At 41.6% G+C, this 27,429-nt stretch overlaps 3 protein-coding genes across 12 annotated transcripts; 1 reads left to right on the forward strand and 2 right to left on the reverse strand.

Annotated features, from left to right (window-relative positions):
* Nucleotides 1–50: 50 nt before the first annotated feature.
* Nucleotides 51–1,272, reverse strand: LOC115764757 (uncharacterized protein CG5902). The gene has a single exon (XM_030707993.1). It carries the CDS (start codon nt 1,252–1,254, stop codon nt 463–465), a length of 792 nt encoding a protein of 263 aa, XP_030563853.1. The 5' UTR covers nt 1,255–1,272; the 3' UTR covers nt 51–462.
* A 525-nt stretch (nt 1,273–1,797) lies between these two features.
* On the reverse strand, nt 1,798–27,203 carry LOC115764756 (diacylglycerol kinase theta). Of its 10 annotated transcripts, none has more exons than XM_030707989.1 (18): nt 26,606–27,202; nt 18,013–18,092; nt 17,818–17,920; nt 17,047–17,153; nt 16,875–16,959; nt 16,602–16,802; nt 14,654–16,189; nt 14,028–14,294; nt 13,534–13,960; nt 13,151–13,472; nt 12,853–13,082; nt 12,648–12,796; nt 12,315–12,584; nt 11,351–11,636; nt 11,131–11,287; nt 10,953–11,060; nt 2,202–2,287; nt 1,798–1,880 (listed from the first exon to the last, which is right to left on the reverse strand). In XM_030707989.1, the coding sequence occupies exons 1-17, from the start codon at nt 26,727–26,729 to the stop codon at nt 2,246–2,248; spliced, it is 4,494 nt and encodes a 1,497-aa protein (XP_030563849.1). In that variant the 5' UTR covers nt 26,730–27,202; the 3' UTR covers nt 1,798–1,880; nt 2,202–2,245. The 10 variants fall into 10 exon arrangements, with proteins under 10 accessions (XP_030563849.1, XP_030563848.1, XP_030563847.1 ...); XM_030707988.1 differs by lacking the exon at nt 1,798–1,880 and adding an exon at nt 2,061–2,142; XM_030707987.1 differs by lacking the exon at nt 1,798–1,880 and adding an exon at nt 2,062–2,139.
* LOC115764759 (transmembrane protein 179) lies at nt 2,836–3,831 on the forward strand. The gene is made up of 4 exons (XM_030707994.1): nt 2,836–3,031; nt 3,094–3,237; nt 3,298–3,541; nt 3,604–3,831. The coding sequence occupies exons 1-4, from the start codon at nt 2,922–2,924 to the stop codon at nt 3,805–3,807; spliced, it is 702 nt and encodes a 233-aa protein (XP_030563854.1). The 5' UTR covers nt 2,836–2,921; the 3' UTR covers nt 3,808–3,831.
* Nucleotides 27,204–27,429: the final 226 nt, after the last annotated feature.

Consider the following 27,429-nt stretch of genomic DNA (forward strand, 5'->3'; position numbering starts at 1 on the left):
ATGCATATGTATATTAGTTTTTAGTTTGTTTTTTTTTTTTTTTGTTTTGTATTATTGAATTTGTAATAAAAGTCCAGCAATTGAACAAAAATAACGAACTTAAGATAGGTAATAATCTGTAAATGAATTGTTTTTTTGTTTTTTTGTTCCTCCCCAAAATAGCTAGGTAGATAAGCATTTGTTGTTTGATAAAAAGTAATTGAAAATTCGCGTCGCTTACTGCGACGACACGTCATCCCAGTTAAGGACCAAAAATATATTTGTAAGAAAAACTTAAATCAGTGAATATAGCTGACGCAACAGGACAACTTAAACTTGAACAGTTGCTCAGGAGTAGAGAAATACGCTCGTAAATAGTCCCATTCCTTGAGTCAACTCAATGGCCACCAATAGCAGGAGCAAGACGAAAACCACGCCTGCCCTCAGCCAGGATCATTGTCCCGACGTTTGGTTGTCTAATTGTTAGCATTGCACCTTGCCAAATTGAACACCACGACGTTCCAAGTGCTCACGGTACTCCTTGTAGTGCATCTGTATCTCTTGGGAGCGATAGCGTGTTAGCTTGATGGACTTGCGCAGGTCCTGAGTTATGTTTGCCCGGTAGCCGCCCTTGCGCAACAACGAGTCTATGGTTTGCACCTGATCCCAGCCCTGTTCGGTAGCCACTTGCGGTAGATAGGTGGCTGTGCGCTTTAAGCCGCGCTCGGTCAAGAACTCAATCCGTATGCCGTGCACGCCCAGTTGCCAGTCCAGATGACCCTGGGCCTCCTCAAAGTTTTGCAATATGGATACGGACACCGTCAGCCTGGGCAGTTCGTCGCGCGAAATGGGTGCGAACCGCGAATCCTTGAATGCGCTGGTCAGCGCATATTCACGCAGTCCGTTGTGCAGCTCCATGGCGCTGAAGGTTCCAATACAGCCACGCAAGCGCTTGTCACGTCCAATTTTCCAGGTCACAAACAACGGGTAGGCATCGTTGCTGAACATCGGCACACCTGGACCGTCAATGTTGTTCAACTCGCAGTCGAGCACCTCGAAGCAGAACAGGCACATGTCCGGCACGGCGACACTGTCTAACGGCTTGATCCTCATGCCATGTCCATTTATATAGTGCTGCGAGTAATGCACAGGCTGCTGCTGGTGATACTCCTCATGTCTATCGTCACCGTTGCTGTTGGAATGCTGCGGCTGTTGCTGCTGCTGGTAGTTGTTGTGGTGTTGCTGGTGATGGTTGTAGTGGGAGTTGTTGGACATTTTAGCTGAAGCTGCTGCTGCTGCTGCTGCTGCTGTTGCTGCTGCTACGTTTAAGTTTAAGTCTACCAATTGCGATATCTATTATGTATATTTGTTGTTTATAGTTAATGGCAGTGCACGTTGATGATCTAGGTTCAATTAACATAAGATAACAACGCAAAGAAGTCTAAAGGATCTTTTGTCTAGCATGTAAATCAAAAGCCAGCCAAGCGTATCTCGTCCAGCGAATGCTGCGTATGCGTACTGTAAGATATTTATTATATAGCTTACTCTATGCAATGCTCTCCGTGCTTACCTTGACAATAAAGTCACTGGCCAACCCGGTTTGGTCTGTCCTGTCTGTTAACTGCTTGCACTCTCGTACGCTAACACAGCACGTTCTTTTTCTGCTACAAGGTGTTGCTCCTCGCATTTAACGGCACACACCTTTGTCGTCTTTGTTGCTTCTGCTGTTCGCTTCCGGACATTTGCTCTTGCTCTTCTTGCTCCACTGCTCGGCTGCCGTTTTGAATGCTACATAGCCATAGCTCATAAACAAAACATTGAATTGCAGCTGTTTGTGCTTCAGCTCCCTATTTCAATTGAAAGTGCGTGTGTGGGCGCCGTCGTCGTTCTTTCTGCGTTAGCTGTGGGTGTGAAATGGGGTTCAGTAAATGTTAAATGCACAAATGCGATCTTCACCTTGTTGTCGCGCAATAGCTTAATGCAATCTCATTGCGTTATCTTAGTGAAAGACAGAGGAGAAGAGAAAGCAATGCAATTCTTGTTTTCCAATTCGTTTCATTTTCACTATCTTTTTAATTGCTCTTTGTTCCCACTTCATTTGCATTTGCCACACACTAACATGATTTTCGGGCGAACAGTTAGTTACACAAGACCCGTAACCTGCTATTAACGCTGTTTGCACCATTTCGTAAAATTTATTTCAAAATTGTATATACAATTACCTTGCTTTGAGATCCAATTTAATGTAAACAAATTTAACAATTTTTTACGATTTTCGGAGCAGTGTTGCCCAATTCCCGAAGCTGACCTAAAAATGAACTATATTAAAATACTAGCCAAGCAGAGTTTTCAACATTCTTTAAATATAAATAACACAAAACTTTAAATGGGTTGTGTATAGCTGTAATTACACTAAGAGTTTAAAGGCACAAATAAGCAAATTTTATATTGCTAAAATAGTCTTAAATGATTAAAATTCCCTCATTACCAAAACAGGCACTTCAAATTGGTACTAAAAATGACAGCAAAATTTGCAACACATAACTTAATATTCATTGTTCAGAGTAGTTGCAGCAGAAAGTGATTTGCTGATTGCCGAATTAACAATTAATAATAAGTATTAGGCGTATTATCCAAGCATTCTTCTGATTTAAATCTCCCGACTCTAAAATAATATTAAAGTGAAGCTTATAATTAAGCACTGAGCCTTTGAAAAGCTTTAACATAAAAGGTTAAAACAAGGCGTTTTTGGTATATATTTCAGTTATTTGGTATTTTTGCGTTAATATAGTGATATTTTTGGTATTTCGTTGAATTTGTTAGACATTTGTGCGTTAACAGAGCTGTTTAACATAATAACTTGCTGCCAACCCTGTTTAGAGCCAAACAATAATATACAAGTATACACATAGATAAAAAGTATTTGCGAATTATATGCGGAAATGGCTTTGACAAATGTACTTTTGCTTAGCCAAATAGCGGGACATGTTTTGCTATTCATATTATCGTTGTGCATTGTGCTGCCGCTATCAATAAATCTCGATCAATTTTGGTATGTATTCAACGACGTAGTTTTCACCAGGAAATGACTAACTAACTAAAATATTTACCCAGCGGCCACTGCTTGCTCTTTACGACGGGCAAATGGCGGGAGGAGGACGGCATGTTCGATGTACATTGGGCCTCAAATGGATTCTGCAATTTTCCACTAATCACGGGCATCTTTCTGCTGATCATCTCAGTTGTTCAAATCTACCGGTGAGAATCTTCATGGGCAGTGCAAGGGGAACATGCTTAATAATCTGTTGTCTTTTCAAGATATGCGCGTATGAAGGAGGAGGCGTCTTTCATTGCACTCTTTATTGATGTTGTGCTCGGCATTTGGATGCTGGCCATGTCGATTATGTCCGCAATTTTCATAACGTTGGGTTTCATTGTCTGGTGCGATGGCATGACCGAACGTTTTCCATCATGCGAAACCTCAGCTGGACAAAACATTATACGAGGCAACACGGAGAAAATCAATACCTCAGGATTCTACATTGAAATGGGCACAACCCAGGTATGAGGCAATCGCTTCTGATCTCTCCGTCTACAAGCTAAATTATTATGTTTTACTTGCAGTTTGGCGCCTGGGGAGCATTTGCCATTTCGGTGGGCATTGGAGTCATCGCGCTGCTAAAACTTATTCACAACCATCAGGTGCGCAACATCAAGGTGTCCATGTATCTAGAACGGCAACGCTTGGTTAATCAGCAGCAGTTCGATGGACGCTCGACGCCGCCTCTGCCTTCGGCTGTTTCATCTGACTCTGATCAAAATAAATAGTTGATGCATGCGTCGAGTCGGCAATTTGTTATTCTTTATGTTTTTCTCATGATGTGCTCGATAATTATAATTTGTCATTTAATCATAATTGCGATTGAAACACAGCAGCTGGAATTCGCAATGTAGTGCAATGAATATTAGCGCACTGTTATTGGATATAAATATAAATGTATTATAGCTATAAGTTATTCGCGTGATATCAATATTTAATCAATTTACTCAATAAATTTTATATGAAAAAGTCGATAAATTCAAAAGTTGTATAGATAATAATGAATTATTACTAAATCTTCGACGAATTGTTCATACATAAGCTATAAGATATAGAAGTCTGATGATGTAGTTCTTCATGCTTTCACTCAATTTCTGAGCGAGATATATATGATATAGCGCTCCGATTCCGACAATCAAGAGAGAAACTACTTGGCCTAGAAGCAGACAACTCGTCGAACCGATAAAGAATTTATTTGTAGATGCCTTCGTCTATGTGTATTGCAGATGGTTCTGGTTTTTTTTTAACTTTGAGCCCTCCGTGAAGACGGCTATCGAGTTGAATCTTAATATATATGTGTGAAGAACTATTTATAGAGCAACATTGTGATATTTTTAAGCCTGCTCAAAAACATGAAATTCCGAATGCGATTTAATGAAAGTTCTTATATGAACTTTTTTATACTTACCACAGAGTAATTGTATATCATAAAGAAAATGCAAGTATTAAATTCTGTTATGTCAGTTACATTTATTTTGCAGTTATTTCCGTTTCATATCTGTTTGTTTTGTTGCAAGAATTTTGTCGTTCTGTCAAACGGATTTGGGTTTGGATTTTCGCAATATTATTTGCATTTCAACAAAATGTTCATTTAAGACTTTAAAGCGACGCCCATTGTACATTATAAATTCCGTATTTGCATATGCGTAGTCTGTTTAACAATTTCCGCGAAAATTCCATTGAATTTTGCTTGACAAACTTAGCTTTTCAAATATACATATCATACTTAGTATTTCTCATCATTCAATCCGATCGGATCGTTCACTGCCTGCATAAAGTTTAATTTAATGTGGAGCAAAAATTGTAGCTTTTTACTTTGGTTTAGAGAAAAATAGTTACTTGTACATTTATGTATTGATTTTGTTCTGTTCTGTTCGGTTCGGTTCTCTTGCGTTTATGAAACAAATTTGTAGTTGGCTTTTAAATGTTATCAGCATTAAGTTTTGGTTTTTTTTTTTTTTTTTTTTTTTTTTTTGGTTTTTGACTTAAAACTAACACTACATCAATGTATGTACTATAATTAGTATTTTTAGTTGTTTGTTTGTTTTTTGGGTTTTTTATTTTTTATATTTTTTTTGGATTTTTTAGTTTTTTTATTCGCATGGTAGTTATTATGTTTTGGATTTCTTTGAATAGCATATTTTTTTTGGATTTTTTATTTTTTTTTTTACTTACACTAATTTTTTGTAATATATATATATATACATACATATATATATATATATATATATATATTTTGTGTGTTTTAATAACATAAGGAAAAAAAAATATGTAAAAAACATTGTGTATTTTTGTCGCAGTGTATTTGTGTTGAAATTAGGCAAAAAATTCAAATCACCTGCGAACTGCAATTTATGTGCCAGCGGCTAATCGAATTCGAATTCGAGTTCGATTCGCATCGAGTTTCAGTTTCGAATAGGTTCGCGAGGCGGCGCACGTTACACTTTGCAGACGTCTATGCAATATGGGATGGGTTTTTCGAATTGCCTTATCGTAGCCAAACAAAAATATAATGTTTAAATTGAAAACAAAAAAAAAACTCCTCAAATCTCATTCCTTTTTTTTTTGTATTTTTTTTTTTTTTTTTTTGGTTTTTTTAGATTTGTTTTGACGCGCACTTAGTTTTAATTTTGATATCCATTGCATAGTCGACTGCCGGCTGGTTTTTCGAACGTACGTGCTCGCTATATGAGAGTCACGGAAATCAGGTGTTGTCCGATTAACCCCGAGCACTGAGCCCCTTAATTGCAGCTGGTCAAGGTGATTTGCTGAACGCAAGGTGTGTGTTTAAGCTCTAGGTGTCTCTTTTTAAAAGGCGTATGGTAAAACGAAATATGAGTGAGTTTTGATTACGAATTTGGGTTTGGGTACTATTATGCGATTTCCGTGTGTGCATAACAGTGAATGGAAATGCGAAAAAACGGTCTGTTTGTGTGTGAATGCCAGCGTGTTGTGTGCGTGTAACGGCCAAGGCGACCGAGAATGCTCTGCAGTACACTCCAAACAGGTAAGGAACCGGATATTCCCACTCCCGATCGCCTTGGCACTGTGTGTGTTAGGGATGAGGCGCTTGCGCATGCGAATACCCGCGAGTGCAGACCATGCGCATTCGCCCCATCCCAAGCGGCCGTATGTGTGTGCCTGTGTGCCTGTGTGTGTTTGCGTGTATGGCGTTTGTCTTGTGTCTAACAAAAGACGTAAGGTAAAATTAGTTATAAAATTTTCAAAAATTGTTTTCTTTATAAGCGTTTTGAAGTTGAAATTGTAGTTTTTCGGTTTGTGATCTTCATCTCATCCTTTTTTTTCTTTTCTTTTCTTTTCATTGAAATGAATATCCTTATTTTTTCAGTGGATTTTGTTTTTGTTTTTCTGTAAGTGGATTCTACACCCAAAAATGTTCAAATGCATGTGAAAATACTTACGTGCCCCAAACTGACTGACTGACTGCCCGACTGACCGACAGACTGAGTGGCAATCAGACAGAAGCCGTGTTCAGGCACGTTGTTTTTCTGTTTTTTTTTTTTTTTTTTTTTTGAAGAAAATGCATTCGTTTACATTTTATATTTTGTTTGCACAACAGTGGAGAAAATTTATACCAATTGCACAATCCAAATTGTTTTGACCCATGCCATCCATATCTCGCCTATATATACTCTCGACTTTGTAGTTCCAATCTGTCTCTATTCTCTTGAATATACGAATTGTTGCGTCCCTATTTGTTTTAGTTCGACAAGCTATGCAATTTGCAGCTATTTTTTTACGAAAGCTTCGTACAAATTTTCTCGCAGCTGTTGTAACTTTTACATACATATTTTGCTTTTCATTTGTTTTCTTTTTTCATTTTTTTTTTGTGTTTACTTCGCCGAGTACTTTGCGCCAGAGCGCTGGGCAGCACTGTTACGTCCGCTAGCCCACTAGCTGGGCAGCACTATTGCGCCATCTAGCGGCGTGCGGACGCAACAGTGCCACATTTGACAAGTTGGTTAATTTTTGTTTACATATTTTTTCTTTGACTTCATTTGGTTTCAACAAATAAATGATTAACAATTAATTTTGTACTGTTTTGTGTTTTTTTTTTTTTGCTCTTTGCGCTGGTTTTGTTCGGGGATTTCATTTTGCTCTAGAACTCCTTTAGAACTCTCGCTTTTGTTAACGGTATCACTAATCTCTTGTGCTGTGTGTGTGTTTTTTTTTTATTAACTTTTTGTTGTTGTTTTACATACATAGGAACAAAACGGTAAGGAACATAATTAAGCTTGAATTTGATACAACATTTGCCAGACTATTGCTGTTTAAGGAATCAACATTTGGATCATCATCATTCTGAAAGCACGTGTGCGAATACTTTCGTCTAATGCTGTGAAAGTCCCAAAGAGCATACACACATACATACAATATACTAAGTAGTTTATGCGTACATTTAAAGTGTACAGCTGCGCACAGCTGCATTAATAGTATAGTAGTAGTAGGTATTATAGTTGTAGCATTAAATATTATCAATAGTTGTTGTTGTTGTTGGCTGTTGTTGTTGTTGGCTGTTGTTAGTTCGAGCTGTTTGAGTTTAACGTACTTATTTCAGACATGACATGACAAAGACATACTCTATACATATATACGAATAGTAATACACATACATATAGAAAAAGAGTTAATTTTGATTAATGTTTTTGATTTAAGTTCTATCTGTCGGTTGTAATTGTAATTGTAATTGTGGTTGTAATTGTGGTTGTGGTTGTGGTTGTGGTTGTGGTTGTGGTTCCTGTAATTAGCACGTTAAATCAGACGCTCGCTATACCATATTCAGAAGTCCGTATTGTTTGGGCCGGCGTCCGCCTCGGCGGCATCACCGCCCACCTCCCCAACGCTGGGCGGCAGGGCCAGGGATAGCTGTGCGGTTGTTGAACCGGCGACCAGCATTGTTGGTTCCGTGTTGCGACGTTTCATTTTAAGTTTATTCTTTTTTAACATGGTTGCCTAGTTAAGTGATGCAATTCATTTAGCAATTAATTAATATTTGTTATTTTTTTTTATTTGTAGTGCAAAGTGTTTGAGGTTAAGTTGAAAAGGAAAATTTTTGGCGTCCGGTGCATTAATTGTTGTTGTTTTGGTTAGGAATTGTTGTTGTTTTTGTTGTTGTTGTAGTTGAGTTTATATACATATAGTATATTGTTGTTTATATTTATATTATATATATATATATATATATATGTTTAGTAATATATAAAGAGAAATAGAGAAATAGAGAGACAGAGATTAAGTAAAAGAGAGTTAACATAAATAAAATTATGTTGTTTTTTTTTTTTTCATTATTTAGTTAGCTTTTTCAACTTGAATATACTGCAAAATGAAAGCATTAATTGGGCTTTAAATAAAAAGTAAAAGCAAAAGATGATAATAATCGAATCCAAATAATTTACACCTGTTGCTGTGAGTTGTTAAGGGTTCAGCAAAAGCAACAAAAGTCGAATTAATTAAATGAAAATGTTTAAGGGCGTGTGCCGTTGGTGTGTGTGTGTGCGGTGTGTGCCGTGTGTGTGTGTGTGTGTGTGTGCAGCTAGTTTAAGTTTTGTAAGCCGCGTTTACAGCTCTTAATGTTGGCCAGCGGCTGGCTAATTAGCCGGAATATATACTACAACAAGTTAACGAGCTTGCATCAAAGTTCTGTTCTAATTTGTTGCAAATTTTGCTTGGATGGCTTTGTGCTAATGCATTTGCTTGACTTTCAGTTTAAATCAGCTTGCTTATCCTGCCGTTTGCTGTCTCTATGTATGTAGTATAGTGTATTTTTGAATGCGGCCTACTACGGAAAAAAACAGGAGAACCAATAACGCAGACCGGACGTATATGCTGAGGCTAGACTCTAGGAGCTGCCCAGGTGCAGCGAGGGCGGCACCGAAATATCCTTGTCGCCATTCTCGAGCTGTTGCTGCTGCTGCTGCTGTTGCTGCTGTTGTTGTAGCTGCTGCTGCTGCTGCTGCTGCTGCTGCTGTTGTTGTAGCTGCGACTGCTGCGGCACAGATTGCATGGCCGAGGTGCTGCCCGCGAGCGAGAGGCTGAGCACCGCCGGCGAGATATGCGGCTCCGTCAGGCGTCGTTTGCTCTTCGTTTTCTTCAGCATGGTGGCCTGGATGTAGCATAAAACACACACAAGGTCAAAGGCGACAAATCTCAACGACAACGGCTCAACAGACATCAAATGTACACACCCATAACATATACAGTAACAAATTGGGTTGCTCAACTCACAGGCTAACATCAAAAACGAAGTTTCCTTTTGCTTTATTTTTGTTTGCAATTCTTTTCAGTGTTTGTCATTTTTAATTATTATATTATGAGTTTAACTTTGAAATCATTACATTAAAACGAACAAGAAAGTGGGTTTATCTTCGATATGCCGAAGCTTTTGCTCTCCTGCAGAGTAAGTGTTTAACATGAAGCTAATGAAAATAACCGACGGACAAATTTTTAACAGCAAGCTTTTCAACTGAACCTCACATTTCTTAAGTTTCAGTTTTGTCCGCTTAGTAAGTTGACCAACACTGGACAACATATGTGTCCATATTTAATTTTCATTATTAATATACCAAAGTTAATTGTGCTGAAACTTTTATAAGGAAGATGATAAACTATTCGCAACTTTGCGGAATTGAATAAAAGTCTGTTATTCATTTTTCAGGAATTTTTGGTTAAAATTCAAGACACATCCAAAACTAATAACTCAGCTATCAAGAGGCAAAATAAAGCCAATCAACTGTTTGATAAGCATTTAACCCTAAGTCGAGGGAGGTTTATAAACTTAACCACAAAAAGATATTTAGAAAAAGTAACTTAGCTAAAGGCTACTTTTAAGTGAGGAAAAAACTAAACACTGGGCGATCGACCATCAGCTTATATGAATATAAAAACTCTTAGTTTCGGAAACAATTTTCAGGCTAAAAATTTATAATATCCTTGGGAATTATTCTAATTATAAAACACACAAAAAAGACCAAACATAACTGCATTAAATATGTATATATACATGGGTTCTGGTGGGGCTTCTGGGACAGCAGGTGCTCTATTTAAATCAATACAAGAGATAACAGTGACAATATTGATGCGCATTTAATTTCATTCAATTAAATACCAAATACATTTATCACTATTATACAGCTAGGTTGTATTAATTGCAGTTGGGACGTGGGGCGTGGCAGTTGGTTGCATGCACAGTTTTTACATAAAACAAACACACACACACACACACACACATTTTCAATAACTGTTTAAAATGATGAAATTGTTGCCCACGATCGTTCCACTACGCTTAACATAAAAATCGTTACAACAAATAACTGGCTCCCTGCTTGTAAGGCTTTAACATGTGGTTACCAGGAGGAATGTGTGTATGTCAAATTTTAACACGACTAATTGAAAGAGTGTAAAAGGATTCTTCCATTGTAAACCATTTCCATTTCTTTTTTTATAACTATTCTTTTCAAGGAATAACGCGATTAAAGAAAAAACTTGCGTCTATTTTTGGTATTTTCTTGGTATTTCCTTAAAACTCTAAAATAAATATGTTTCGTTTCTCTTCTAAATGTCATTGTTATCCGGCTTGATATAGTTTGTTAGGTGACTTGTCGAGTATGATCTGTGGGTTCCGGCTCGTTAGGTGTACAATCGGTAATTAAATTGTTGAGAAATGATAAAAATAAAGGAAAGTCTCTGGTGCTGGGTGCACATGTCTTGATTCATGATCAGGCCCATAAGAAATGGTATGTATATACAAAAGAAATCAAAGTGGAAAGCTGTCATGCAAATAACAACTGAACATCTTTAACATGCAGCTCTAACCTATATACATATCGGGGCATATCGCTTGGCTGGGACTCACCTTGAGCGCGGACTTGAGGACGACCACGTCGCCGGGACTCTGAATCCAAGGCTCGCCGTCCACCTGCACCGGCATGTCGGTGTTCAAATGTATTTTGATGTGACCACCCTGTAAGCGAGATGGCAAAGGGTTAGTTAATATATATCACTCCGATCCACGGGGCGTATGTGTAACGCACCTGTGCAATGCGCATGGCCGTGCGTATGCCGGACTGTATCTGGCCCAGATGCACGACGCCCGTCACGCCCACAACCTCCAACATGCCATCGTAGTGATTGGGCGTGCTGAACTGATCATCCTTGTCCGGACCCCAGGGATTCGCGCCGCTGCCCCAGCTACGAAGAGCAACCGAGTGAGTTTATAGGGTTTACAGAATTCTTCATTAATTCTCCACTTACCTCAATATATTTAATATGATGATGCCATCGACGGGTGGCAGCTCGACCACCTTGCCGTCGACCTCTAGGCGCAGCTCCTTCTGCAAATCCTTGACCGTTTTGCGACCCACAATCTTGCGTAATCCCATTTTAACATAGTAGCCCTTGTTGCGCAGCCGAGAATTGAACTGATTGGGATTCTCCTCCCGGGCATTGTGAAAGTCCAGACACAGATCGGCATCGATGCCAATGCCAAAATAGTTGTTCATCACAAATATCTGCGAGTTGTCCTCATTCTGGGCGCCACCTGTGACAATCGAGAGAGCATTCAATGAGTTCAAAGCCTGGAGCTGGGCAATACATTGACACATGACACCGAACATTGAATTTACAAAACATCGAGATAGACATATGGGTCGGTTTTACCGATTCAATTAAGACTGCGCCTCCGGCTTCCGCTTGACTCGGACTCACATACATTACCTGAACTCCTTGGGACTAACTACGACTGGACACGGATGCATGCAGCTCTAATGAGTGTATAAATACATCGTATACACATCAAAACTACAGCATTTATCATCAGCTACCAAACTGGGCGGCAAAAGACTACTCGGATATAAGTATATATTGAGGTTGGGTTCGGTTGGAGGAGGTAGGTTTTCCTCTCAATAGATATTCCTGCAACCGACTATAATGTTTAGCTGAGAATTCTGAGTTAAAGTTGGATTAGTTTTAGACAAATCAGTTGCAGAAATACTCGCATGGGAACTAAGTATCGGTAGCTTAATGGATATTATTACAGCAATATTTCAAAGCACATGTAAAAATACAAAGTAATAAGAACATCTATTGCTCGGTTTTTACAGGGATTTTGGCCTGGAGGATTTTTGGTGGGTGGCGGGGGCGAGGGGGGGGGGGGCGTTAGATAAATTAGACAGTGAAACGTATAAAAAGAATAAATAATTTTGAAACATCAAATGACCTGATATATCACTCGATGTCAGAGCCGGTAATTGATGATGCTGATTTGTTTGTTGCGATAGATGTGCTTGGTGAGCCTTCTTCTTCTTACCCGTTGTTTGTGAGGGCGCCTTCATGGCCGGCTCTTCGGGCTTGTCTTCCGGATGAAAGACGACTGTCCAACGATCCAAGCGTATCTCCTCGGCCTCAATGACATCGCGCAGCATATTGAGCGGATCCTCGCCACCGGTGTAGCCGGAACCCCAGCATAAAACCCGCGCCAGATCGTTGCCTGGCAAGACTTGGGCTTAGGAAACGGGCAACAGGTTTGGCAGAGCAATGGCCAGCTACTTACCTGTACCTAGGGGTACAATAGCGCACGGTGGACTAGAGCATTCCGAGTCCTGGCCAACATTGTCCAGGCACTGCAACACCCAGCCGATGGTGCCATCGCCGCCGCACACCAAGATCTTGTAGTTCGTGATCTGCCGGAACACGTACAGCCTGAGGGTGGAAGACAATAAGTTGAAACTCCCCAATTGGATTTCTGGTTAACTTACCCTGGCAGCGGACCTCCGTTGTCCAGGTCAAAGACCTGATACGGATTCAGTAGTTTCCTAAAGCTCGATATTAGTTCGAGGCCCTGACAGCCGCCGGATTTGACATTTACAAAGACCAGCAGGGGCCTGACATCCGAGGGCACCATGCTGGGCTCAATATTCGGCAAGAGCAGGACCAACAGTTTCTTGTCCTCGATGATCGTCTCGCGTAGGTTGTAGAAAGCACGAACCTGCCCGGCAAAGTAGAGACAAATATGTCAACCAATATCTAAGAGAGTTTTGTGTCCGTAAGACCTACCGCCTTTTGAGAATCCTCGAATGTGAGCACAACCGAGCCGTACTCATAGTAGATGGGCCCAATGCTGATGAACTTATTCTCATCGGTCACATATTTGCTTAGGATCTGCTCGTAGTTGCGCTGCGATAGTCCTGTGGGCAGGTTGCCCACAAAGAGCGCAATGTTCGGCCCGTGGGGATCCTGCTTGTGCTGCATGTAGAAGCGCATCAGTTCCATTTGACGAATGGAATCCTTGCCCAGCTGCTTCATAATATCCCACGGACGTTCGTTCCACGAGAGTATGCGCTCGGTAACGCCGCGATCGAGCAGCACCTCCGAGCATCTGCAAAGGCGATGTGGACTAAGACAATTGAGGGTCACCGCGCGGGCTGGATGGATCTTACCTATAGTCCTGTATCTGGTTATCTTGTAGACCGAATTTGTCGAGTGCGTCTCGTATCAAGTCCTTGATAACTGTTGTATTATCGACAGGCACATTGACATAGGGATCTTCCAGTGAGCATTGCAATTTGCCGGGATACACGCGCACATGTCCCCTGTCCTTGTCCTGAAACCTGAGAAACATGGCCGGTCGCTTGCCCTCCAAGTGTGTTAGATTCAACACCGGAGTCGGATCCTGCAGCGCTGCATCCTCCATGCCAGTGGCCGCATACAGATCGGTCAAATAGAACGCCTGCGGATCGCGCGTTATGTGAAACGCCCGCAAGGCGGTTGTCAGTAATTGTTCCAGCGTATAGGTACGCTGTACGATGATCGCACGGTACTGCTGGCGCCGGAATGAGTTGTTGCCGTCAAAGACCTTGATCATCTCTGCAAGACGAGGATTGAATCGTTTCAGCTGGGGTTTGTCGGATGGGTGGCTTTCTCTGGCACTTACCTATGTCCTTCTCCTCGCGCTCCTTTTCCTTCTTCTCGCGGTCCTTCTCCGACTTGTCGGACTTGTGCCCCGTGGCGTCGGGGCGATAGTATGTGGACGAGCCACCTGTGCCGCCGCCGCTAGAAGCACCTGCTCCCCCTCCTCCACTGCTGCCGCCGCCGCCGCCTGCCGTGTTCGCGCCGTGCGAGGACTCTGCCTTGCCCAGCGACTCCTCGTCCTTGAAACGTGGTGCATCCCCGCTGCTAAATTCCTCCGATATACTGCGTGCTGTGTGTGACAAATCCGTTAGTAAGCTACGAGACTATCAGATAATCAGGCAGAGGGTGGGGTTAGCTTGAGACGATCATGCAATGTGTATTATGGTAGGGATTAGTTCTGTCTGATGCGATGCGAAATGGTGCGATCGTATGGCATGTGATGGATGGTTAGTTGAGTTAGTAGCTGGTTAACAGAGGGTTAAAAAAGCCGGTTGGTTAGCTCAATAACTAGAATAAAACAAATCGAAGAACCGAAAACGAAACTTAAGCCAATCGAGCACTGAGTACTGAGCGTATACGGCAGTCGGTGGCAGTTGCTGTTAGAGAGAGTTTACAAACGAGTACAAAGATTGCGGTACGCTTAATCACCTCTGCGCTTCTGGTAGCGCGGCTTGCGCCAGCCGGCGGACAGGCCGCGGACGCGCCGCAGCAGCCGATCGAGCACGTGACCCTGTCCCTGGGCATCCGCGTCGCTGGCGCGGGATCGACTGCTGGTGGCGCCATCGCTGATATCGCCAGCAATGTCATCGCCCGCGCTGTGCGGCCGATCGTCCAGATACAGATCCTCGTACTCGACATCGTCGTAGACATCGGCATCCGTGTCGAGCGGCAGGCGTGCCGCGGAGAGTGTGTGATAGTTGTCATCGTATGGCTGATAGTTGCCATCCTCATCCTGTATGGTTATCTCGATATTCTGCGACAGCCTGTCCAGGCTGTAGTTGCTCTTGGCGCCGCCTTTGGGCGAGCGCTTCGATCGACGACGCTGGAACAGGCCGCGTCCGTACTTTTTGTAGCGGGCAACGCCCGGCTCCTGAAACGATTTGCTGCGTCCCACCGGTGACAGCTGTAGGAGCGACGAGGCGGGCTCGGGCGCGGGCGCGGGCGATGCCGAGGAGCAGTCGCTGGAATTGGGAGAGCTCACGGAGCCGCCCTTGTGCTTGGGCGCACTGAGTATGGGCTTGGGCTTGAGCTTGGGCTTGGCTTTCAGGAGAGCACCAGTCTTTAGGTTGCGGCCAGCGAGCGCGCTTAAGGCAGGGATTGGTCCTGGGGCGATGACCACACCCCTGGCGGCGGCAGCAGCTGCGGCTGCGGCTGTGGCAGTGGAACGCGCCTGAATCTGGCGCTGCTCGGAGGTGTTGGAGGTGTTACTATTACTACTATTATAGCTAAGGTTGCTGATCAGATTCATGCTGGAGTCGAGATCCTCGGTGTTTGTCAGCTCGCCGCCCGTGTCGGACGTCTCGTAGCAGCTCTCCCGCGGCGCCGTCTCCAGCTCCACGTCGCCATGGTAATCCGTCTCGCTGACATCGCGCGGCGACCGACGCGTGCAGCGCTTCCGCAACAGCACATCGCAGTGATCGTAATCGTCACTCAGATCGCCGCCACTTATATCACAGACACCGCCATCCACATTCACATCGTCGTCCTCCTCCTCCTCCTCCTCCTCCTGCTCGCTGTTGGAGGCGCCGCGCCGGCGACGTCGTCGCCCCTGGCCATGGCCCAGCTTACGAAATAGGCTCGTGTAGATCAGGTGCAGCGAGGAGTTGGCCGAGGGCGACTTCTGCAAGGGACCTGTGGCCAAATTGCTGGAGGCCGTGGTTAGCTGCAGGGCGCTGTCATGCTCCGTCGTATTGCACTGCTGATCGTAATCATCCTCCTCGGCATCCGGCTGCTCCTCTTGATCCTGATCCTGGTAGTTGCTCGACTCGCCCACTGTCAGCGAGGGCGTGGGTGAGACACAGAGCGACATGGAGCCACAGGAGGTGGGCGTGGGCGGCGTTGAAAGTAAAAAATGTTGTTTCGATTGCTCGAGTCGCTGTCTATGGAGCTCCAGGAGCTCCTTGAGACACAAACCGGACGCACCAACTTGACCAGCCGCGGCCTCTGCACCGAGCTCCGGGCTGGCTGCCGAGGCGTCAACGGCCAACAACCAAACCAAAAAAGAAACGTTTAAAATAACACAAGAGAAACTTAATAAATAAATAAATCGAAATGAAAACAAAATCGAAGAAACAGTGTGAAAATGTGAAAAGAAAAGAAAAACCGCAGCTGGAAACGAATTTGTTTGCGATCGTGTAACGAGGTGAGGAGAGTATGATGAGGCTTAAGAACCGGAAGATGATGATGATCCATGGATCTGAGCAAACATACAAATGTGCACAACATCGAGAGCTGATTGAAGAGCAGCTTTTAGGGGGTGAGTTTTGGGTGAGTGAGTGAGCTGAGCTGAGCTGAGCTGCTGACCCCTGACCCTGACCGGGCCAGGTCGCAACGATCACGGGAAATTTGCGGGTGCAGGGGCCGGATTGGTACTTACGACACGAATAGTCGCGCACGAGCGACGTCTTGGATTTGACTTGGACGCCAATAATCGCCTCGATTGGCACCTCAGTACGTGGTATCGAAACTGAATGCGGAGGTAAGTAGATAGGTTGTAATATACCAAAATTACATTCGGTTGGCAGGTACATGCGACATCCGGCGTGCGTGGTCATGCCACACCACTCGCACCGATAGCCTGCAAGGAGTGAGAGTGGAAGATATATAAGTGGAGGATTCCCCTAATATGGGAGTGTATGCCGATACCCACCTGTTAGGCATTCCGAGGACCAACAGGTCTTTTTGCAGTAAGCGCATTTGGACGTTGATGGAAGATTTCCCTCTCGCCAATGATGCTGTCGAGCATTATAATATATATTTATATATATATATATATAGTGTATGGCATATGTGATATCGAAAATAAATTGTTTGAAACTCACTTGATGCCGCACATTAAGCAATTCCTTGCCAGGCACGTATGTTGCATTCTCGGTGCAATCGGGCACAGCAAAATCTTGGCACTCGGTATGTGCGAAATATTCGCAGACTGTGAAGGGTTAAAGAATTGATTAGCTGCCTGCTATGAAACTCTTTTCTATTCAACTAGCTATAAATGATAAAGCTTTTTGCTATAAAACTTGGAAATCGTAAGATATTCATTTAATAATACGTTAATTTTTGATTTTTTGTTTAGTCATTTCTCAAGAACATAACTCTTAGGCAAGAAATTTATAGACTAAATTGTTATTTTTATTATTATATTCTTTTAGAGAACTATTTACTTGTATTATGTAATATTATATTTATATTTCAAATGCATTCTAACCGAATTCCATGTGCATTTCATCAAATGTTAAAAACTACTAGCTAAAAAGTTTTAGATGGGAGTCTTTAGTTGGGCTTCTAAAAGTATGCAACATTTCACATGAAATCAGAATTGAAGTTATATTAATAATAATCATTCAAATATTTTGTTTGAAATTACAAAAAAAAAAACACCTGAGATATTTGAATGTATTTAATGTAGGCCTTTAACGATTTTAAGATAAAATCTACTCGCGTCTATAAATAAATTGAAGCCATGTTTGACATGCACAGGAATTGGTTATGAAATGCATTTCAAGTAAGCTGACAGCCCTGAAACTAGTTGGGGGTGGGCTTTAGGCCCTCTGCCCCGGCCGTCCAATGCGCTGGTTGAAATGTTGGCTTACCTAAACAATGCACCGCTGGCGTTTCATCCAATCTCTTACGGCAAACGGTGCAGAATTTTCTCTTGTGATGGGTTGGCTCCGACCAACAATGGGCGACAGGATTCTGTCCAACGACATGACAGATGCCAAGTTATTCAATGTAAAACAGATATCAGGTATATATATATGTGTGTGTGTGTAGGATAGTGTACCCACCTTTATAATGCATGGCGCAATACCGGAACAGGGCGTTACCACGCTGCTGACACATCGCTCGTGTATGATAAAGTTGCAAACTGCAAGGGAAAAGCAAATGAATGGAGACAACATTTTCCCTGACTATATAATGTCAGTTCTTATCTAAATGGAACAGGCAAATATGGCTGCATAATATAACAACCTGAGTTTTGGTACCTCAAGTAAGTTAGCAGCTATGTAGGTACAGTGAAAACTCTCTTGCGCGGACGCCCATATTTTACACCAATATTAGAAAATTGATCTCTAGATCAATCAATCTAGATCAACGGTGGGGCATTTTATTACATTTTAATGGTTAAAAAAAAAAACTAAATAATCTATTGTTAACAATTTTTAGCGTTTGTTCAAAAAATAGTCCATGATAAAAGTACCAACAAATTGAGGAGATTTCCCTTGGAGATAATCTCGAGCTATGATAAAAGTACCAAAATATTAGGGATATTTGCTTTGGATATAGTCTCAAGCTTTGATAAAAGTACCAAAAAATTGAGGATATTTTCTTTGGGTATCAATTTTATTAGATGCACGGCCAAGGTAGCTGTTCGCTAATAGAAATTTCACTGTACAGTGTCCACTTGTCTGCATGTACATATGTAAGAGGAACATGTCATCGTCATCGTCAGCCGCCCATTAGCGCCATTCATAGCAATGGGCCATGCTGGGGCTCTTGAGTTCATGGGCACCATTTTCATTGAAGGCTTACACAGAGCACACTCACACACACACACATATGCATAGACAATAGCACTTGCATGCACATGCACACACTTACAATCGACCTGGAGCAAAAAATAAGCAAACCCTAAGTGGCTAACCGTAAAAAGAGAAGCCAAAGCTGCAAAGAGAAAGGGAGAGAGAGAGAGAGGGCTACGCACAAAAGCGAAAACAAACTCAACAATAATGCAGGGCAAACAAAGGCCTCGCGCTCTCTCGCTTCCACTTGCACTTCCACTGCCACTCTGCTTGCATGTGTCGTTGTGTGAATGGAAGCAGCAGCCGCAACCTGTGACCAAAGCAGTGCTGCCACTGTCCTGGGCAAAACTACACACACACACATGCAAGGCATTGAGTGCAGCCCAGCTAGATACATATGTATATATATATATGAATGTATGTATTTTATGTATTTGTGCAGCTGTGTGTAGCCCAGCATAGAAATTCGAATGTTATTTTTAGAAAATCCGGAAAGTTGTACACACTTTGCATGCACATATATGCACACATATATATATATGTATATGTATTGTAAAAACGCCTATGAATGTTTATGTGTAGGTATTAATGTGCGTCTTATATACAGCTAAATAAATTCATAATTCTTTAGGTACATTTATTTGCATTTTTATATACATACGTATTTATGTATTTGTATGTGCGAGTACATATGTATGTGTGCATGTATTTAGCTAGTTCTCGAACTAGGCCGCTGACCTGACGCTGACGCTCTGACGTCATGAATGAACTCATGAATTGCTTGCTCTTGTTGTTGTTGTTGTTGTTGTCATTCAGCTATGTATAAAAATAAACGAGTACTCGAAATGTTTACGGCGCATGTTGCATGCTCAAAGTGGATAATCATTTTTGGCCGTGTAAACGTGACGCTGGCACGAAACCAACTGCAGCCTCTCAATCTGAGCGTATATATATATATGTGTGTGTGTGTGTGTGTGTGTGTGTGTATTAATGAAACATAATATTATATTTGGAAAAAGCAGCAGGCATACATTTCTGATCATCTATATAATAATGATTTAGAGCGTTACGAGAGGGCTAGTTAACTGTATTTTACAAATATATGTATATAGCATTTGCATACATGTACATATTTATATGTTTGCATTATGTATACCAAAATGTTAGAGTACGTACATGTATGCATGTGTATATGTGTGTGTGTGTGTTAACAGAGGAGATAAATGCGACGAGAACGCATGGGAAATTTTCAAATGTTATTCTTCGCACTAGTTGGGAAATTTACGAAATTCAACACACTTTTACTTTTACATGTTTCTTTTGGTTGGCGAGGGCGCGCTCACGTCTTTGTGTATTGTGTGTGCGTGTGTGTGTGTGTAAGTGTGTGTGTTGCTTTAATAACAACAATAACAAAGGAAACATAAAGCAAAGACGTCTAAAAGTACTCAAAGAAGTTGGCAGCAAGTCGCAGTCAAAGCCGAAGCACAAAAATATGTGTTTAAGGTGGCGAATAATGTTTGCCACGCACACACACTCAAGCGACACTACATGCATACATACACATGTATGTATGCGTACAGTGTGTGTGTGTGTGTGTGTGTGTTGTGCTGTGCTGTGGCAATTGAATGGGCACAAGTTGACATGCGTAGTACAATAGCAACAATTAAAATTGATATTTGCATAGAACTCACACCCCGCCCACACTCACACACACACGCACACACACGCACACGCACAGCGTGGGCGAGAGAGAGAGAGAGATTTTTGCATTGTCAGCTGTGAGTTATGGATTTTGGTTGGGCAGGAAATCAATTTAGAATCAAACTTCCTGACAGCCAGCCAACTCGCTCAAAAATAGATGAAACCATAAGTAAATATAGAAATAATTGGATCAATGTGACGCATGAATAATAATACATACACCAACAGAACGTATTCGATTCGATTCGATTCTGTGCGCACTTCAACTCGACCACGAACCACATGACGTATACGCAACATTCGAACTCGAAATAACATTGGAAATGTCAACTATCAACTATCGTTTGAAATAAATGCTGTTTAGCCAGTCTAATGCAGCCGAATGCAATTCAAATTAGAAATTGCATCAAATTGCAGCCGCGTTTTATTTATAGGCCACGCCTTGGTTGAGTATAACATCATTTAGTTTCTCATAAATATAATTTGTAAAGCTGCAAATGAAATCAACTCAATTCAATTCAAGCAAATGCGCGCAGCTACAAATCTTGTTGTGTGCGAGATACACACACACACACACACGCACAACACTTTGGAGCGCTGTGGCAAGTACGTAAGCACACACAAGGCAACAGTCAAGGATATCGTGTGCGTCGTCGCTGCGGCTTGCTGCCTCCCCGCGCGACGTCGACGTCGACGCCGACATTGCGGCCAGCTGCGCCACTTGATAGAGATTGGATTTGCATACCCTGGGACCAATTCAGATTTCGGCTGGATTATCTTTATGCTCGCTCCAATTACATGCACACTTCTATTTGAGTCACAGAAAAACATAACATATCCTTGTAACCGGATCATAAAAGCGAACGCTTTGTAGTTTAATTAAATAAAAATTATTTTATCTTTTTTTATGAATATTTCTTTGTTAATAACTAAGTGTTATTTGTTGTCAAATATTTTTATTGCATATATTAAAAGCTAACGTTTTCAAATTCAGCTTTCTCTCACTTTTTTTGAGGATGGTTTGATTGATTACGAGTAAACTATGTTTTCTTTCAAGAGTTTTTAGTACTAGAAAATTTCCAGTGTTGCACAACAAACTTAATATTTATGAAATCTCATCGCTTCGACAGCATTATAAGTATATCTCATTAAGGAAAGCTGCTTTAGAGAATCTTTTCTGGGTAGACTTAACTCACAGGACTCCTAAAGACAACTCCTTAGAGACAAACCTAAAAGGATGCAAATTCCGCTCTTTGCACTTTTCAATACTAAATAAATGTTTAGATAGATTCTTATGCAAATGAAATCTCATTTAATATTAAAAGAGGATCACAGAAGAATAGCCAAAATATGTGAGCATTTTTATTGAGGAAATGGGAAGAGTACCTAGTTATCAGATAACAGTATTTCGTATACTTAATATATTATATAAGCGGATATTGTCCGGCGTTGCTCATGACCTTTATTTGGCGATTTTTCCACAGTTCCGGTTGGAATTTTCCACCTCCAACCCAAAAGTGAACTACAGTGAAAAATTGCAGCCTTTTAGCATTTTACGAATCATTCAGTTAGTCGAAACAAACAGTTTTATATGCTTAGTCATAGAGATGGCCCAATAGATTTGAGAGCTAAATATATATCAAACTGGAGACGTCAGCAAAGCCACTTGAAGACCGGGCCCGGGCTATCGAGCAACAATCCGATGGCTATGCCAGCCAAACTGACGACCCAACAGCTAAAAAAAAAAAAACAACTTTTTATTCATTTGTTTTTTTTTTTTTGCTATTATTATAGTTGTTGTTGTTGTTGTTGTTGCTGCCTTGGCTTTCAGTTCATGAATGAACAGCAACAACGTCGTGGAGATGGCAATTAAACGGCATCAGGTCCGCACCTCCGCACCTTTGCCGCACCTCTGCCATTTGCCCATATGGCGCTCGGTTTTCGGCCGCGTTCCGCCACATTCATGGCGGCCATTGATGACGCACTTTTAGCCCTTCGCTGATATCGCCTAGAACAGCAGCTGGCCAGCTCTCTGTGTGTGTGTGTGTGTGTGCGATGGTGTTTTTTTTTTTTCAGTGTAGGTGTAGCTGACAGGCCCATGCACGGGCAGGGCCGGCTTGTAACAAGCCCACACAGTTTTATTTTTTTTTCACATTCAATTTGGTTGTTATGCTCACCTGCTGCTGCTGCTGCGACTGCGACTGCAATTGCCAGTTGGCAAGCGCCCCTGCAACCCTTGAAAACCAATTGAAACGTTGCCTGCAGCTGTGCGCATCCTGTGTGTGTGTGTGTGTGTGTGTGTGTAATTGAGAGTGCATCTCGACCTACTTTCAGGCGGGCTTAACAGAGAGTGAGAAGAGTGCAACAGCTGCTGCTGCTGCCTGGCAACTCTGTGTGGGCGACTTGCAGCTCGTTGTCTCTCTCTCTCTCCCACCCTTCTACATCTCGCTCGTTCGCTCGCTCTCACTCTCTCTCACTCGTTGCATTGACTTTGACTTGCAAACGCCCGCGCGCTTGCCATCTTAATTTCAATCCCAACCTCAACTCTCATCTACACTCTCCTGCACGGTGCAGCTGAAGCTGAAGCTGAGCCTTGTCCCACACGCAATTAGAGGCTGCAACTCAATTAGAGCTGCGTGCAACGCCTCTGCAAACAGCCTCGCATGCGACTTGTGTGCTAATGAGAGCAACGCCTGCGGCTATGCTATGCTAAATTTTCCACGAAAAACATATACAGCTAGATGTCCATATACATATATATATGCATATGTATAGGTACATATGGGAAAGTTTTGGCAAATTTATTCAGTCAGCTATATTTATGTTTTTGATAATCTACTTGTTATTAATATTTTTCAACAACTTACGTCTCTCTAAAATATATTAAACATGGCGAATTTGGCCAAATGCAGCTACACCTGTTGCATACTCGGCTAAAATATAACTCAATATAAATAATTTAAATGTTATCGAACAAGATTTTTTGTATATTTGAGTACTTAAAATTTCACAACGATCCGATAAGAAGCACGGAAGATACTTAAGATACAAATTTATAATATCAAATATAGCAAAAGCTCTATTAGGCGGACATACGCCGTCCGTCTTATGGAGATGACCTGATTTATAAATTAAAAAAAAAAAAAGAGCTTGGAAAGGTTTTCTCTCGTTCATGTCGCGAGGAGTATCTCTTGGAAGAGTTTTCACTGTGAGCGGGCTTTTATTAGGATGTTCCAGACTGGGAAATATCCTGAATCCCGTTACAATCATTAAATCTTCCTTCCATACACACACACACACCCGAGTCAGTGCTTCTTCTTGCCATTATGACATCTAAATGTATGTTTATACTCAAGATAAAGAATATAAATGATTTTTATTTGAAAGTTGGTATCTCTAGCTCTTATAAGAGCCGAGATATTGTCAAACGACAGAAATTTGTTATCGATTTATATCGATATCATGGGAACGGCGGCAGTTATCGATGTTTTGAAATAAAATTGAAGTACGCGGGAAAGGAGAAGGAGGACCTATCTCTGAGTTCGACTATTGATAATGCCCAAGAATATGCATATATATAGTCTATGCGGTCGGCGATGCTACCCTGTCACATACATTTGCAGGGTATATGCACGAAACTGGCTACAGGGTATTTGCTAGGGTATCTGCTCCGACCTGTTTTTGGCTTGCAATAAATATGTTGAAATATAAATAAATAAAAATTTGCAATTGAAATATGCCAGAGACAGGCGTTTATTTTTAGCTGAAACTGTCAAAGCGCACAGGTACAAATGTGTGTGTGTGTGTGTGTGTGTGTGGGTGTGCGTGGATGGGCTATTAAAATTTCAAGCTGGTTGCAGCTTTCTATAAGACCCTAATTGGCGACTGGGCATGTGAATGGGGCTGGGCAACTATTTGGCAGAGCGCGTGAGCCTCGCGATCCTCCAGAAATCGACGACGATGTAAACATTCGCGAGAGAGCCCAAGTAAAGCGCGCTGTGCAATAATTATAAGAATAGGCAAAGGCGGCCACACATAAACAAAATAAACACGCTGCCAATTTTGGCCCCCAGTTTTGATAGATTCTCGTGGCCAGCCGCAGCCCCAGCCCCAACTGCCAATGGCCCCAATGGTCGAGATGCTGTCTGATTCTGTGACGTCATTGGCCGGGCTAACGTCATGGTGCTGGCCGCTGGGAAGTTCAAATGCCGCAAATAGCAACAGCTTCAGCTGATCACGATAATGATCATCATGATGAGCATCATCATTGATCATTGATCATGTGCGGTAGCGTGCGAATGCAGCTTGTAAAAATCACACGCGGTCCACAACTTTATGGCCATTAGACAAATCTATTTTGATAATATTTTAGATTTGGGGCTATTTTAGCACGGATTTGGCCCGTTTCGGCCATTTAATGCCCATTTAATTCAACTTGGCAGCTGAGTAAAAGCCCCAAGTGCTCGGCGTATAACAAAACAAATCCACAAACAAATTTTGAATGCCAACTTAATTGATGAATATACGAAATTGTGATCCCATCTACCTCAGATCTTCGCAGCTGACAGGAGACTTCCTAATGGGATTTGCAACTTCAAAGTTATATCTAGCAAGAGAATACTCTACTCTATTTTGGCAGAATACAAGAAAGATATATACCCTATATGGAGAGTAATCAAGGGCTATATCTTGCAAGAGAATACTCTACTCTATTTTGGCAAAATACAAGAAAGATATATACCCTATATGGAGAGTAATCAAGGGGTATATCTTGCAAGAGAATACTCTACTCTATTTTGGCAAAATACAAGAAAGATATATACCCTATATGGAGAGTAATCAAGGGGTATATCTTGCAAGAGAATACTCTACTCAATTGCGAAGTACAAGAAAGTTATATATTAATATATATCTTTATTTGTAATGATATCCCAACGAAATTCTTCAGTTCTGGTTCTTATCTTCTGCCTTGTGAGCACAATCTTATCCATTATATAGCTTGGAACATTCCCAGCTATTGAAATATTGAGAGAATTAAAAAAGTACGCCGAATTTTAAACACCCTAGTTCACATACATATGGAACATATCTTGTAAACCCAAATTGTACTCTATTAAAACTTAATTTTCGACCTATAACATATGATAAGTCCATTATCAATAAGATAAAATGAATAAATCTTGGACTGGGTCAAGTTATATTGGTAAACCAATAAGTTTAACTCTCAAGAACTTTATTTTCTACCAATAACTCTTATGTCAACTATATGATATGTTGCTCCGATATTGATAGGATTTATCATATATGCAAGAAGCATAGAGACATTACAAAATTGGAGTTTTTTTTTTGTTATTGCCTTTAAATGACGACAAAAAAAATATGGACTCGCCTGTTGATTTTTATAAAAAAAAGCAAACTATTTAAATTTTCCTAATTTCCTAAATTTCGAACTTTATTCGACAATTAAAAGTCTTCTTGGACATTTCCCTTACCCGGCAATTGTCGAAATTAGATTGGAATTAGTTTTAACAAAAAACTCTTTTTATGCCCTTCTTAAGAGAGTCCTATAATTTATTATAGAAAGAGACATTCCCGACGCCATAAAGTATCGATATTTCTCATCGATATCAAGAGCCTAGTCAATATTTCCATCTCCGTCTGCCCATTTATCTGTTTATATTCTATGCAATCAAGTCTTTCAGTTTTAAATTTATCGTTATGGAAATTAGATCCGTCTTTCTTCTGCAGACAATACAAATGGTCGGACCTCTATCTCAGATAGATGCCATGGGAATGTCTTTCCAGAGAAACTAAACTAAACTAGTCTCAGACTGCTTTATCATAAAGCTCCATAGAGAATCGGTCGGAAATTTGGGAATATGTGTACTTTTATAGAAATAAACAGTAATTTTTCTTATAAAGCAAAATCAACTATTTCAAATTATATTCAAAAACGTAAGGAAGCCCAATTTATGTAGATTTCCTAGCTTATTTTCTCCTCAAAAGCAGAAAAAACTTCCAACTTTTCACTCAAGAGAGCTTTCACTGAATGTAGGTACTTACTTAAAGTTCCCTTGGGATATTTATTGAATGGATTTATCATAATGCGATCGTTTGGGATATTTAACGGTTTGCGTTAACGGTAATTTGTACTCACCCTCGCATATGTAGCCCTGCTGTATGAGGCCCCACAGTAGATCCGAGCAGTGGTGACAATAAGTTGGCTTATGAAATGTCTTCTTCACAAATGAATGCCCACCATCCGCCATTTTGTTTGTCATCTACCGTTAGAGCTACAGCTGCCGGGCGCCGTTCGAAAAGCTCCGTTTAAAGTTGTTGGCGTTGTTGTTCTTGTAGTTGTAGTTGTTGTTGTTGTTGTTGTTGTTGTTGGTTTGTTGTGTTGCGGTTTCAATTGGCACGAGACTTTGTGTGCTGTCTATTGTTATTATGTTATTGTTGTTGTAGTTGTTGTTATTGTAGATGTTGTTGTTGAAGCGTTTGTGCTTTATTTGGTGTTGTTGTTGCTTGTTGCTTGTGCGATGGGCTGTGGTGCTTAATTGAGCTCCTTTAGAATGAATTTTGGCAAGCCAACTAACTGTAGAAACTGGTGCGTACTAAGCCGCAGCCAGCTGAGGCAGTGGCAGAGTGCTTGGGCTTCGGCTTGAGCTGGCCAGCGGCAGCGTTTGCGGCAATTTGGGCGTACAAAAGTGGGCGTGTGCTGTGTAGAATGCACCTCCTACTCCTCCTCCTCCACCTGCTGCTGCTGCTGCTGCTGCTGCTGCTGCTGCCTGTGTCGCCAACTGCTGCTGAACTGCTGCAACTGCTGCGGCTGCTGCGGCCCTTTGGTGTTTTTGTTGCTCTTGAGGTTGTTGTTGCTGTTGTTGTTGTTGCAGCGGCTGATCCGGATCCGGCTGTTGCTGCTGCTGCTGCTGCTGTTGCTGCTGAGGCTGCTGACAAAAGCGATGACAAATGGACAACGAC

This window comes from Drosophila novamexicana, unplaced genomic scaffold (genome assembly GCF_003285875.2).
Source record: "Drosophila novamexicana strain 15010-1031.04,08,12 unplaced genomic scaffold, DnovRS2.1 tig00000870-arrow-arrow-pilon, whole genome shotgun sequence".
Classification (NCBI taxonomy): Eukaryota; Metazoa; Arthropoda; class Insecta; order Diptera; family Drosophilidae; genus Drosophila; species Drosophila novamexicana.